This window comes from Nicotiana attenuata, chromosome 2 (genome assembly GCF_001879085.1).
Source record: "Nicotiana attenuata strain UT chromosome 2, NIATTr2, whole genome shotgun sequence".
Lineage (NCBI taxonomy): Eukaryota > Viridiplantae > Streptophyta > Magnoliopsida > Solanales > Solanaceae > Nicotiana > Nicotiana attenuata.
In genome coordinates this window covers 57558337-57573304 of record NC_031990.1, presented here as the reverse complement: position 1 = coordinate 57573304, position 14968 = coordinate 57558337, and the positions used below count along the sequence as shown (strand labels likewise).

Genomic DNA, 14968 nt, shown 5'->3' with positions numbered 1-14968 from the left:
AAGTTAAGCAAAATTGAGAGCAAAAGAGCAAGGCTATTTTGCAAGCAATTTATGTGAGATTGAGTGTGCACGCCTGCAGCTACTTGAACAAGATAGAAGAACCAGTTCCATTGTATTTATTCTTATTCTAGTTCAATTGTAGTAGGTGATTTAAAACTTGTACCTTTCTAGCTTTCATAGAAGCAATTGTATTAGGTACTTTGAGTATTCAAGTTAGAGTTAACTTGAAAGTGTCGCAACAGTTGAGACTGTGTGCCACACTGGGATTAGAGTTACTCCTTAGGTTTACAAGAGTTTTGTAAATGCTGTTTTTGGCTCATTGAGTTTAGTGGATGTTCGGGAAAATCCTACTGAGTAGTAGGTCGTGGTTTTTTCACCTTTTGAGCCAGGTGTTTTCCACGTAAAAATCCTTGTATTTTTTTATTATCTGTATTTTAATTCCGCAAACAGTAGTAATTAGAACACCTAGAAGAAGCAGGTTCTTCTAGATCGAAAATTGGGTACCACACAATTCATCCCCCCCCCCCCTTGTGTGGTATTGACGTTTGGAACATCACTTTACCACTCAGCCTCACAAGATAATAAATAATGGATACGTGCACGGCATCACGCTTCGTTCTTTAACACTCAACCTTACCATATAAATAATAGAAATGTGCGCGACAGCACCCTTCATGTTTTAACACTCTTCCTCACCACATAAGCAAACAACAGAAACAATAACAACCCGACAAGGGCATCATAATTAAACAACTTTGTTTCATCACTTAACTTCACAACATGAATCTCAACTTACCCAATAATCAACCAATATCCAAAAGCCAGGAAAAACATAATAAAACTTGTTTAACATGAACGATAACCAGTTTAAGCAAGAACGGTAAAAATAAAGGAACACAACGGTCACAAGTATAAGACTCACTCGCATGCTATGACCCGACAACAACGTATAGATACTCGCCACCTCATCTATACGTCGTACTTAACAAATAAACATGTAGCAAATAAGGTAACAATACCTAATCCCTCAAGCTAAGGTTAGCCACAACACTTACCTCGATCCCACGACCAAACTGAAGCCTCAAATACCGCTTTTTCCCTTAGTTTATGCTTCCAATCCGCCCGAATCTATTCATAATTAACTTATTAACATCAATTAAAGCCAAAGAAACCAATTCTAATGCACAATTATAGTTTTCCCAACAATTCCCCGAAAAGTCAAAAATTTGACCACGGGCCCGCTTGGTCAAAACTCAAGGCTCGAACCAAAACCCGATTACCCATTCACCCACGAGCCCAAATATGTAATTAGTTTCGGAATCCGACTCCAAATCGAGGTCTAAATTCTAAAATTTCTAAAATTCCCAATTCTCCTAAATCCTTAATTTTTACCCTTAAAGAACAAGATTTAGACCTAGAAATCTAATGGGTGTTGATGGAAATTGAAAGAAATGAGTTTAAGAACACAAACCTATGATTTGGTGTTGAAATCCCTCTTCAAAAATTGCCCAAGGTCGAGTTTTAATGGAAGAAATATGAAATTATAGAAGACTCCCGTTTTTGATTATGTTATTAAAACACTGGACAGACCTTCTTCGCATTCGCGAACCTGCGGTCCTAGTGACCTTCGTGTTCGCGAGACATCCTACGCGTTCGCGAAGGTATATCCCTCCTAACCTTCACATTCGCAAGCCGCTTGCTGCGTTCGCGTAGAGTATCATTCCCCTCCCCCAATTCCCATACTTCGCGTTCGCGATAGATTGGACGCATTCGCGAAGGGTAATGCCTCCAACGCTTCGCGTTCGCGTAGAAGGATTCTCCTCCAGACCAGTCTACCCTTCACGTTCGCGAGTGTTCCTTCGTGAACGCGAAGAAGGATACATCTGTGCACCTGCAACAGCAAAACAGCAGAAATCTCTAAGTCCAAAACATGTCGTGGCCTATTCGAAACTCACCCGAGCCCTCGGGGCTCCAAACCAAACATTCACACAAGTAAAAACAACATCATACGGACTTGCTCATGCGATCAAATCGCCAAAATAACACCCAAAACTACGGATTTAGCATCAAAATCAATGAAATTCTCAAGAACACTTAAAGTTTCTATTTTCACAACCGATGGTCCGAATCACGTCATATAAGCTCCGTTTCTTACCAAATTTCACAGACATGACTTAAATACCATATTATACCTGTACCGGCCTCCGGAACCAAAATACGGGCCCGATACCAACAAGATCTAGCATTATTAAATTTCAAAAAAACCATCATATTTTCAGTTTAACAATTTTCTTCAAAAATTCATTTCTCGAACTAGGGACCTCGGAATTCAATTTCGGGCATGCGCCCAAGTCCCATATTTTTCTATGGACCCTCCGGGATCGTCAAATCACGAGTCTGGGTCCGTTTACTCAAAATGTTGACGAAGTCAACTTAAATCAATTTTAAAGGTAAAACTTAATATTTTTCTCAAATTTTCACATAAAGACTTACCGAATCCGTACCGGACTGCGCACGTAAATCGAGAAGAAAAAAAATGAGGTTTTTAAGACTTCGGAATCCCAAATTGGGTTCTAAAACACGAGATAACCTTTTGAGTCATCACAACTATATTATAATTGAGTTTTTCTCTTATACTGGGCACAGCTTCGAATTAGTCAGGACAATGAGATTTTTATAAATATACATAAAGGGAGGAAAAGGATAAACGAAGAAGGGATTACTGTGAAAAATTGAATCCTTACCAACAAAGTAAAAATTTAAGTAGCCAATCAACTAGACTTTTTTCACGAACAATGGAATTCGGATACCAACTACTTAAACCGAAAAAATAAAATAAAAATTGTACTATCTACTTTGGTAGTGATAAATAAAAAAGAAGATTTTCTGTTTTCTTCACGGATATTTTTTTTGGAACCCACAGCAAAAAGAAAAAGTAGGCCCAACATCAAGCACACAACTTATATTTACAGTTCGTCTCAAAATCAAATTCTTAACTGTCACATTGGTACATTGATACATAAAAAAATTACAAGAAAGTCCAAGCATACTAGATGTTGAGGAAAAAGCGAAGGTGCAAACTTTGAATTATAAAATCCACATGGTAGATCAATCCATTTCAATTCTGGATACAGTTCATTTAATTATCACAGTGGAATCTTACAGAGCGAAAAAGGATTGTGACAGCAGTTGGCAAGATTGACGCACCCAGAGTGGTGCCACTGCAGATTCAACATTAGCCTAGGAAGAAGTTCAAAAGACTAGAACAAGCTTTGTACAAAGAATGAAAAATAACTATGAGTTGTGTATTTGTATCTTATGTGTAGGAATATTCTGGAATCATGCAGATACACAGCTGTGATGTATTGTGTTGTATCTATCTGCACCATTCAATATTATATCAATCCAACAAGTCTAGGAAGACCACATGTCCACTGAGAAGACTGACTCAAATTATTTCTAACACTGGGTTTAGGACATAATTTAGTCATGTTTATGAGTCTTGTGGTACTCTTAGACTACATAAGTAAGTAAAACGTAGACAGATTGAATCGCTAATCCATGTGGTGGAATTTAATTGTATCCAAACAGTCTGGACGTTGGGGTTGGGGTAGCACATCAGGGATCCTAGCTACTCAGGGATTAGGAGAACAATGGAGTACTTGTTTAAAAGACATTTATATATAGTGAACCATGGTTCTATGCTAAGGCTGAGCAGCATTGAGAGTAGCATAAATGTATGTATATTTGCTCAATATGTAATTATGTGCTTTCTTCTATTTTTAAATAGCATGTTCTCAGTCCGGTTTGGATTAGGTGACTACTGACTGAGTTGGTGATCTCACCCCCTCTTTTACTCTTTTTCTTTTATTTTATAGATATAGGAATTGAACAAGCAGTGGCCGAGCCACATGGAACAAAGGGGTGTCAAGCATGACACCCCTTCGCCGGAAAATTACACTATATTACTAAATAACTTTTTTATTTTATTTTATGTATATTTACTATACGTTGACTCCCCTTGACTTTTCGATGTATCTAATTATTTATATTTTGACACCGCTTGATGAAAATTCTGGCTCCGTCTCTGTGAACAAGGCTGCTGAAAGATCGATAGCTACTTGAGGAAGACATATGTCAGTGAGCTCCACACATAGTTTTGTGTTATGCTGCTCGGACTCTCCAAAAATTTCGCCGGGTGCATGTTGGATCTTTCAAAAGTAATGCATTTTTGACAAATCCGACACAGGTACGGCATTATTTTGGAGAATCCGCGCAACTTAGGTTTCGTGGAAACCTTTATTTAGTTTTAGCTAGTTTATATAGGCATTTATTCTTGAGTTGCTCCATGTATTATACACTATACTCTTGTCTTGGGTTAAAGTTAGTTTGGGGAAAAGAAGACTTGGATATACCCATAATAATAGAATCCACATGAAAAAGGAAAAATGAGAGAGCAAATAAGGTGTGCGACTACAAATGAACTTACCAGGATTGTGAACTTATTGAAACTTCGGTTTGACATCATATGAAAATAGGTAACTATTCAATTCATACTTAATTAGGGTACTCCCTCCGTTCGAATTTATGTGGCGGTGCTTTACTCGGCATGGAGTTTAGAAGAAAAAAAGAAAACTTTTGAAACTTATGATCTAGGACAAGCTATAGAAATTTGTGTGGCCGTAAATAATCTCATTAAGGGTAAAAAGAAAATTTACAGTTAAATTGTTTCTAAATAAGAAAGTATGACATTCTTTTTGGGACAGACTAAAAAAGAAAGTATGACACATAAATTGGGTACTAGTCTATATTTTTCTTTTTAAAGAATGTACTATTTTGTATAGCTTAAGATCTTAATAAACCACCAAACCTCCCTTACGCAGATTTTGCAGTATCTAACTATAATCATTAAATTCAAACAAATAAGTAGCGAATATGTCCTCTCCAAGCTATCAATCACAAATACAAATACCCAGAAAAAAAAAAAAAAAGGCCGCATGACATCATAGAACTGTTTATTTTGCTGTTAATGAAATCATAACTTCAATTACTAAAAACTTTTAAAAATTTATAGTCACTCTGTGCAATCTCGTCATGTCTTAATTAATATCAGCAATTTCTTTTATGCAAACTCCCAGAGAAGGTTTTCCATTTTGTTTTCAGCTTATTCAATTCATCAACGGTCATCACATTTAGAAGCATAAAAGGATCAAACATACCTACATTCTTAGTTGAGAATGTCCCTTATTTCTTCATTTTCTTCCACTTCTTAGCCTGGTAAACCAACAAATCGTCACTGCCTTAGACAAATAGATTAAGTAAAAAAGGAATAAACAAATACTGAAGTAAAATATAGATAACAGAGGAGGAATCTTTGTAATTCGGCAAAGAAATTTTTTTTCAACCAACGAACCCGAATATACAGTAACATAAAGAGCTAAAACGTCAAAAAATTATGGCACTTCCTTTATTCAATTTTATGTGACACTTTTCCCTTTATAAATCGAAATAATTTAACATTTTTTTTATCAATAATTCAGCTTTAAAATTTTCATTATACCTTTACTGACATGAATTGTAGCTACATAAATGTCATGATTTAAAAGTATTTCTTGCTTTTTAAAGCTATATGCTTAGTCAAACACCTTCACATACAATAAGATGAAATGAATAATCCTTTTTTTGCAGCTAAAAGAAAGGAATAATTCTAACACTTTAAAATGATTTGACTAACAAGTGACTGAGTCGTTACATTTTACAAAATGCTAAGAGAAAAATGAGTAGCAAAAGGCCACTTGACACCTAATTGTACTTCAAAGTCGCATACCAATGAAGTCAATATATTGCAAATTAAAGATAAAGCAAAAAGAAAGCACAGACTAAAACTCTCTCGAGCGCGCATGACTTTTACGTACCTCTTGTGTTGTAGGCGCGGACCGCAAGAACTTCATTTCCCAAGCTTTGTTGTTCTTCTAGAATTTCCTCTGCAGAAGTGACAGCAGATTGGCTACAATAATGCAACTCAATTAATTTCAATGTGGGAATATCTCCAATCTCTGTAGGAACCTCCTTCAACTTATAACAATGTGTTAGGACTAGATACTCTAGAACTGGAAAACTTTCACTGGTCGCATGCCAGTGCACCAACTCCGTTTGAACAATGTCTAGCAACTTGAGTTTCTTGAAACCCCCTTCATCTAGATCCCAATTGCTCCCCTGAAAAGCAAAAAGTTCTAGTTTGAGCCCCTCAAGGTTGGGTAAGTTACTAAGCATTGTCATCTCCGTCCATAGTAGATGTGTCTCTGCAAGTATCCAACTCTTGAGGTTTATTGGGAACACGTCAAATGGTCGAGCACTCGGCCTTCGGAATAATTGTGCATCAAACGGAAGACGGAGAAGAATTCTTAGATTCTGAAGATCAGCTAGATAGATTAGATTATCTATAAAATTATCCCATCCATCTTGATCGAGCTCAACATCCAATACCTTTACGTTACGGATTGCCATAAAGATTTCCTTCAAGTCGGAAGAAGTAGCAGTGCTTAGTGAAAGCTCTTCTATGTTTTCTAGACCCAAAAAATTTGGTGCCTTAGGAGGAGCAGGCACATACATCTTCCCAGGATAGAAATATATCAAACTAGATAGTTCCCAAATTTCTAATGGCCAGGATAATTCATTTGCAACTGAATGAACAATCAATGTCTGTAGATTCCACAGATTAGATATTGATGCTGGAACATTGGTAGAAGTGGCCAATGCAAGATATCTCAAGTGCACTAATTCTGTTATCTCAGTTGGAAAACGTAGAAAATAAATCAGTAGCACATCCAATACCCTCAGCAATTAAAAACAAGAGTCCACTATTTTGTAGCATTCATAGTCGAGTAAAGAAGCATGTGGTTTATGCATGCACGAGATGGTACGAACTGAATCCAGATTGCCTTTCTCTAGGCCGAGATTCTGGTTTTGTACAGCATCTTCGTACAAAAATAGCCGATGTTCACTCTCCACACCTTCTGAGGACACTTCGTAACATTCTTTTAAGACATGAAAAAACTTCTCCGCTTTCCCTTCTCTCAAGCATATTAGTCGAATGAGGTTGTGAATTCTGCAACTTTTAAGTTTTCTGCTTACCCACCCTCGACTATTAACCATAATCAAACTTCTGCTAACTAGTTCCTCTAAACATTCTTCACCTACTTCCTTTGGCTTTTTATTACTAATTCGCTTCAGAAAACCTTCAGCAACCCATATTCTAATCAACTTATCCGCAGAAATATCTGCATCTTCAAGGAAAACACCCATGTAAAGAAAGCAGGCTTTCAAGCTACAAGGCAAGTAGTTGTAACTCAAAGCTAATATTGCTAAACACTGCTCAGAGGTCGAACATATATGAGAATTCACATTGTCACCAATTTGTTTCCAATCATCATATGTCCTATTGGTCCTGGAGAGAAGCCCAGCAATGACAACCACTGAGAGAGGTAGCCCTCGACATTTTTGCGCTATCTGCTTTCCTACTTCCCCAAGCTGAGGAGGACAATCTTCCTTTCCAAAAACCTTGAGAGATAGTAATTTCCAACTATCTTCAAGACTAAGAAAAGGCATGTGATGCGGAGGGCAACCATTTCCAGCACAATTAGCTACTTCGAAGAGCCTACTAGTTATCATGATGCGACTTCCATTTCCATCATCGGGAAACGATCTTCTTACTTGGTCCCAAGCCTCTATAGTCCACATATCGTCCAAAACAATCAAATACCTCTTCCTTTTCAATTTTCTATGCACTTGGTCCAATAATTCATCTTCACTCATATTGCGGTACATTGCCTTCCCACCTGGAGTACCGAAGCATAGGACATCCAAAAGCATTTCTTTTGCAACATATGCTTGAGAAACAGTAACCCATGAAGAAATATCAAAGCGATGGTATACTGATGGATGGTCAAATAAACTTCTAGCAAGAGTCGACTTACCGATACCGCCCATACCAACAATTGAGACAACGTTCAGCTCCGGTGTTTGCCCAAAGAGTTGATCTCTTATGATGTTGAAATCGTCCTCCATTCCAACAAGAGTATTTTCCTCATCCAAGACACGCCCTGATGAGCGCAAAGGTGAAGAAGTTATTGCTGAAAGATCTTTGATATCTTGCTGGTTATTGTGCTGGTCATTCTTGAACTTCATTACCCCTACTTGTATGGAATCCATCACTTCTGTTATTTGCTGCAACTCGTCATAGAGCTTACAACGAGCGTTGTTTTGATCATGTTCAGTATTAGCCACATGGATTCTTCTTAGGCACAAATCAAATGCATCTTCTGCTTTATATCCTGCATCACTGATCTTCTTTTCCAAAAGTTTCAATGCTTCTTGATCATTGATCCAGTTTCCCGTATCCTCAAGGAAAGCTTGCAAGTAAGAAAGTGTTCCATAAAGTGAATCAATGGATTCCCTACATTCAGAAATCAAACTTGGATTGAATTGCAAGACTTGCTCTATAGTTGTCATAATGGAAGTTATAACAGCATAAGCCATATCTCTCTAGCTAGATCCCGTTTGAGGGTTTCTCTAGTGGGAAGAGCGAAGAAATTAATACTAATTCAGCCAAAAAGAACTATGGAAATGCACGAGTGCTTCTATATCCCCTCCCCCTCCAAACACTCACCTAACACCACCAAGTTGTTTTCCTGAGAATTTTCTATTGGATTTTTGGGGTCAGGCCCGCGAGGGGGGTAGGTGTAGAGTGTGAGAAAGTTTGTTTTTATCTGCCATAGAAGATATAAAAGCATAAAGACACATTGACTTTTCAGAAGTACGAGAGCGCAGATTAAGGATCTTTAATTAAGCTCATTAAAAAACCTGGTACAACCATGTGAGAGTTCATTTTTCTAGGCCATAAATCTTGATTTAATTATTAATTTGTATATTGCATACAACTGTTCAATCTGTTAAGCACTGAACTGGAATAAATTAACTCAAGAAAGATTCTTGATTTTCTATTGTACTTATCTGTCACTCCTTGGAGCAAGCTTGTGCAAGAGCTAAGGCCTAAGAGGAATGGAATTGTAAAATTAATCTAATGTCGCAGCACTCATAAGGGATGTAGCAAAAATACCAATTCAAACGCACTCTGCAAGAAATTCACTCAAATTTTCACTCACACACACTCTCTCTGCACAATACGAATACACTGAATCCCCACCCCCCCCCCCCAACCCCCATAGCTGTTCAGCTCGCCTTCATAGCTTTCTACGTCAATCATCATCTTCTCCGTTGAAATACACCACTATGAGCACTTCCTTCCAGAGAAAGAACCTTTTCTTCACTGAAAACAGACTTACCAAAAAAATCTCTCCATTTACCCATTTTCACAAGCACCATATCTGCACTATTTTGCGGCGGTGATGTTGCTTATTCAGTATTTAATCAAGTTCCCGGTCCGAGTTCAAACCCCTTGTTTTCCAGTTTTAGTCGAGTTTCTAATTTTCCGTGGTTTTTCTATTTTCTCCGTTCGACTCTCCTCGGAGGTTTTGTTCCATTATTGCATTTTTGTTTGCGATATATAGTTCATATCAGCTCATGTCATTCTCTGATAAAAATGTGAATGAATTTAATATCTGCTTGTTTTTGTGACTAAATAAATAAAGAAGTATACACTGTCACGAGATCCGTTTAGAGCATAATATACAAAGGTGCTTAATTTTGGAGATTCGGATTTTTAAAAAAAAAAAAATTGCTTTTAGATAATAGCATAAGCTACTCTAATATTAGCAAAAGAGCTTTTTAAGTTAATTTGTCAAACACTAATTGTTTTTTTTCAATAGTGCTTTTTCGAAAAGCATATTTGACAAAAAATACTTTTTATCATTTTTTGAGCTTGGCCAATCAAAATATTAGTCTGTGAGGGTGTTTGGCTAAGCTTATAAGCCGGTCAAACTAGCTTATAAGCACTTTTTGGCTTATCTACGCGTTTGGTAAAATTAAAAGTGCTTATAAACCAAAAATAAGCCAAAAATCATAAGTTGGTCTCCCCCAGCTTATCAAATTTCAGCTTATAAGCACTTTAAGTTTGACCAAAATATTTACTATTCTATCCCTAAAATATTTCTTTTTAAAACAAAACTCTTCGTATACCCAGTTCTTCAGCTGCATATTATTAATTTCAGCACTTTTATCCAAACACGTAACTGCTTATTTTTTAAATCAGTTCATCACTTAAAAGTGCTTATCGGCACCTAATGCTTATAAGCTACTCTAAATCAGCTAAGCCAAACAAGCTCTATATGTAGTATTAGGTTAAATTCAGATTAATTTTAAAACTATGGCTTATTTCAAAGGATAAAATACACAGCTGATCATTTTATAAAAAAATATTTAAGAAAATAATATTACTCTTTGTTTATTCCATAAATGGCAATTTTTTTATATTAACGGCAGATAGAGATTATGCAAATAATTAATAAGCAGTAACTGGGGCATTTGTATCTATACCCGTTTTTTGGGTCACGTTTTAGCTTGTGCCCGCTTTGCAAAAAAAAATTGCAAGCGTGCCCACTTTTTCGCGTAACTTCAGCATACGGGGCTGAAGTAGCAAAGGCAATCACGCAAAACTTCAGCATTCTAGTAGACGGGACTGAAGTAGCAAGTGTGCTGAAGTTTTTGTTTGTAATTGCTGAACTTACGCATAGTAGCTGAAGTTTTGTTCTCTAGAGCTGAAGTTTTTGTTTGTAATTGCTGAAGTTTTTGTTTGTAATTGCTGAAGTTTTTGTTTTTGTAACTGGCAAACTTCAGCTCTAGAGCTAAAGTTTTTGTTCTGTAACTGGAGAACTTCAGCTCTAGAGCTGAAGTTTTTGTTCTGTAACTGTCGAACTTCAGCTCTAGAGCTGAAGTTTTTGTTTGTAACTGGCGAACTTCAGCTCTAGAGCTGAAGTTTTTGTTTGTAACAGGCGAACTTCAGCCTTCTTAGAGTTGAAGTTTTAACTGACTTTCCATATGATTCGATGTCAATTTGGTTTGATTGGATTGCCTCTTTCAAATGGTGTTAACTTGATATTCAAAGACAGTATCCTTTAAACCTAGAAGCTAGGAAGTTTCTCTGTTGGATACTTTTCCACTGCCACTGGTTGTCCATTTAATTTCTTCTCATTTATTTGTTCATGTTTAACCTTTTTCAGTCCTATTGACTTACTGTGGGTCTTGAATACCTTATTTTTCTCAGGTCTTTTGGAATTATAAAATAGTTTGACAACATCACCAAAAAACATTTGGTAAGGAAGCTTTGAATTTCTTCTAATGGAACTATGGGCGGATATAACTTTGAGGAGGAGAAGGAAGAGGAGAAAGGGGGCTGAAGTTGTTTAAAAAGTGGGTACAAGTTAAAAATTTTAAAAAAAATGGGTATAGGTTAAATGGGGGCGACCAAATAGAGCGCCCCGTGCAATTTTTACTAAAAAAGCACAAATTATGGGATATTTGTCTTTTCACACTCCCTCTTCTATTTTAAACAAGTTTTGCGGCACGTGCGTTGCACGTATATGCCAAGTCATATAATATATTTTTTTGTATAATAATATCCATATTATTAATTTAATGCTTTAATTAAATAATTATACATGAACACATAAAAGTATAGTGCATATAAATTAACATAGCACCTCGAAAGCAGTAAAACCCACCTGTATCATTTACTCAATTAGGAGGAACGTTTAATTTGCAAACTTTCACATTGATATATTTGCTTATTGAGAGCTAGACCATTTTCAAAGAGAGCCTTTTGAATCAAAGATTTTTTACTATACCATTTAATGAAATTTCAAACCAAACTGATACATACTCATTCTCATCAAATCAATTAATTACACCTGGCTCGGAAAATAGGAATAGTCAACCGCTAATATGTTAGACAATATGTATCTCATACTTTCCCAAACAACAAATAGAAAAACATTTCTTCTGCATCTTCTTTTTCAATCATTTATATGGTAGTGCGCGGTAATTCGTGCAATAGTTTTCAATAAATGCTAAACTTTTTAACCTATCTAAATTTTGATCGTATGTTCTCACCAAGCATATAGATATATATGTCTTTAGTGCCAAAATGGTCTATATATAAGATATCATTTTCATGATCTCAAGAATATTATCAAAAAAATAGTGCAAGTTCTGATTCATGCATGTCTTGTAACTTTACCAATGATCTTCTTGTTTGATGCATCTAATTAATTTATATATCAATAATTTTATTAGTCAACAAAAAGAATAACAAATTAAACAGTAAACATATATTATTCCTAATTATGCATTTGTGCAACATGAGATTATCACTTTAAAAATTACTCTACTCTATAAATCATAGAAGTTGATTTTAGTAAATTAAAAGGGTAGAAACTAAAATAAATAAATAATAGGGTTAAGAAAGTAGAACTGTTATATCGCCAACGTATAACTCGTCACCTACTGCAATTAATTGCCATGAACCAAGTCAACAATGATTTTGAAGCGATGTAATTGGCACTACAAACATACTGTGCATCGGTTGGAAAATTTGAAAGCCAAAGAACTTTATCCGCATTGCTTCTACTTTAGAAAATTTTTATAGCATTGTGCATGCAAAATTGCTTTCTTGACTCTCTATATCTTCAAAGTTTTCTTCTAAGGGTTGCTTGTGTCATTCATGATTATCCTTTATTTTTTCAGCAAAATTCTAATATTGAATGATATAAATTCACGTATTCTATTGGAGAAAGTATAGCTTGGAAAAGAAAAAGAAAATCTAAAGACCACCCAAAATGCATACGTTGGCAGTGAACTTTTGAGAAGTTGGCAGAAAGAAGAATGCTTTGATTTCTCTCTTAGTCTATTCTTATGCGTTTGGCTGCTCAGATACTTTAGAGCATCTTCTTATAATTAGGTTGCCATACGAATGGGCACTAATTTTGAAAGGGTAGGTTTGTTTCGACTATAAAGGCTAGTTAAACAATTGAAAGGACACAACCGTTTCAGGAGGACTCTTAAAATTAATAATTTTTTTATTTAAATATAATTATAAAAAAGTCTTTAATTTATAGTGGGCTTTAGTAATTTAACTTTTAACTTAAAGGCTTCCTGCTTTTAATATAATATAGATATAGATTAGGGATTCAGTGATGTTCTCATATTTTCTATTACATTTCTTAGCTGTTTCACTCATCATTATGAAACTAATACAACATATCCAATTATTCATTATACATTTATTTGGTATAACTTCTTAGAGGAATTCTGTTTATACTATTGTATTAATATAGGGGAAATGCTAAGATATATGGTATAACTCAATTATATTATATTTTTATTGAAGTATAATATTATATATTCCTGGTATAATTCATTTTTAGAGGTATACTAATGTATTATAACTCAATATATGTTATGATGATATTAAGGTAATTGGTATATTTTTTATCCATAGAAATGCCATGTATATAAATATCAACGTAAGAATATACCTTTTGTGATCTTTTTAAGAATATACCATTTTAATGAGAAATACTATGTATACCAACGGTAATAATATACCTTTGATTTTTTCTTTTAAGAAAGTACTCCCTGGAATAATCATAATATAAAATATAATGTATATTTTACCTCAAATATGCATTACATTTTTCTTGAAACATATGTATTTTATTTTATCAAAATATAAAGATGTATACTTTCGCTAGAGTTTATGTTGTATAAAAAGGTACATGTACTTCTTTTTTGTTTGGGTAAATAGATCCATGTATGGAAAGTAGAAAATCTGTTACGGAATGAATTAATTCCAGCAAAAAAAATAGGAAAACATATTACCATTTAAATATGTTAGGGATTGGTTTCAAGAGAAATATAGGAAAAAATATTACAAAGTACTAGGAACGTTTCCATTAAGGAAACTATGGCTGTCCAACGGGACGGGACATGATAAAATTAACGGGACGGGACGATATTTAAGCGGGACGGTGACGGGACGGGATGCAACGGGACGAGACAAACGGGACGGAACAGTAGGCCCATCCCGTCCCGCTAACAAACGGGATGGGACGGGTTGGGACGGGACGGGTTCGCGGGCCTTAAGTGTAGTTTTTTTTATAAAAAAAAAACTTCTAGTTTTTTGAAAATGACTAAGTTTTTAAAGTTTGCAACGGCTAACATTATAATCTAGTTTCTTCGTCCTCAAAAAAAATATCATTGCCAAGTTGTCTTTGTAAAGTTTCATGATCTAGTTGTTCTCCGAAATTAACATTATAACATGCGGGGGTTGGGAATATGAAGTTTCATCAACATGAGTCATTTCATCTATATGTTTTCTAATTCTAGGAGAAGGGTTAGGATTAGGACTAGGATTAGGATTACTACTACTTTCACCTTTACTATTTTTTTAAAAGACTGCTAAATACATTTTTAGGTATGTGATGACCCAAAAGGTCATCACTTATTTTTTTTAAATGAATTCTGCGTTCTAAGGCCTTAAAAATCTCTTTTAGCATCACCTCGATTTGCGTGTGTAGTCCGGACGCGTAGCTGGAAAGCCTATATGTGAAAATCTGTGAAAAATGATAAATTTTAACTATAAAATGAATTAATTTGACTTCGATCAACGTTTTGGGTAAATGGACCCGGACCCGTGATGTGACGGTCCCGGAGGGTCCGTAGGAAAATATGGGACTTGGGCGTATGCCCGGAATCGAATTCAGAGGTCCCGAGCCCGAAAAATAAATTTTTAAAGAAAATTGTTTTCTGAAATTGTTTAAAGGATTTAGAAATAAATTTTGATCAGAACATGTTGGTATCGGGCCCGTATGTTGGTTCCGGCGCCCGGTACAGGTCTTATATGTGGTTTAAGATAATTCCGTGAAGTTTGGTAAGAAACGGAATCCGTTTGACGTGATTCGAGCCTAAATTGCAAAATTTGATGTTTTGAGAAGTTTTGAAATATTTCATTGAT

The 14968-nt window shown here is 35.5% G+C and overlaps 1 protein-coding gene across 1 annotated transcript; it reads right to left on the bottom strand.

Annotated features, from left to right (window-relative positions):
• On the bottom strand, nucleotides 2959-9193 carry LOC109210955 (putative late blight resistance protein homolog R1B-12). The gene is made up of 2 exons (XM_019374443.1): nucleotides 5916-9193; nucleotides 2959-5274 (listed from the first exon to the last, which is right to left on the bottom strand). The coding sequence occupies exon 1, from the start codon at nucleotides 8536-8538 to the stop codon at nucleotides 6844-6846; it is 1695 nt and encodes a 564-aa protein (XP_019229988.1). The 5' UTR covers nucleotides 8539-9193; the 3' UTR covers nucleotides 2959-5274; nucleotides 5916-6843.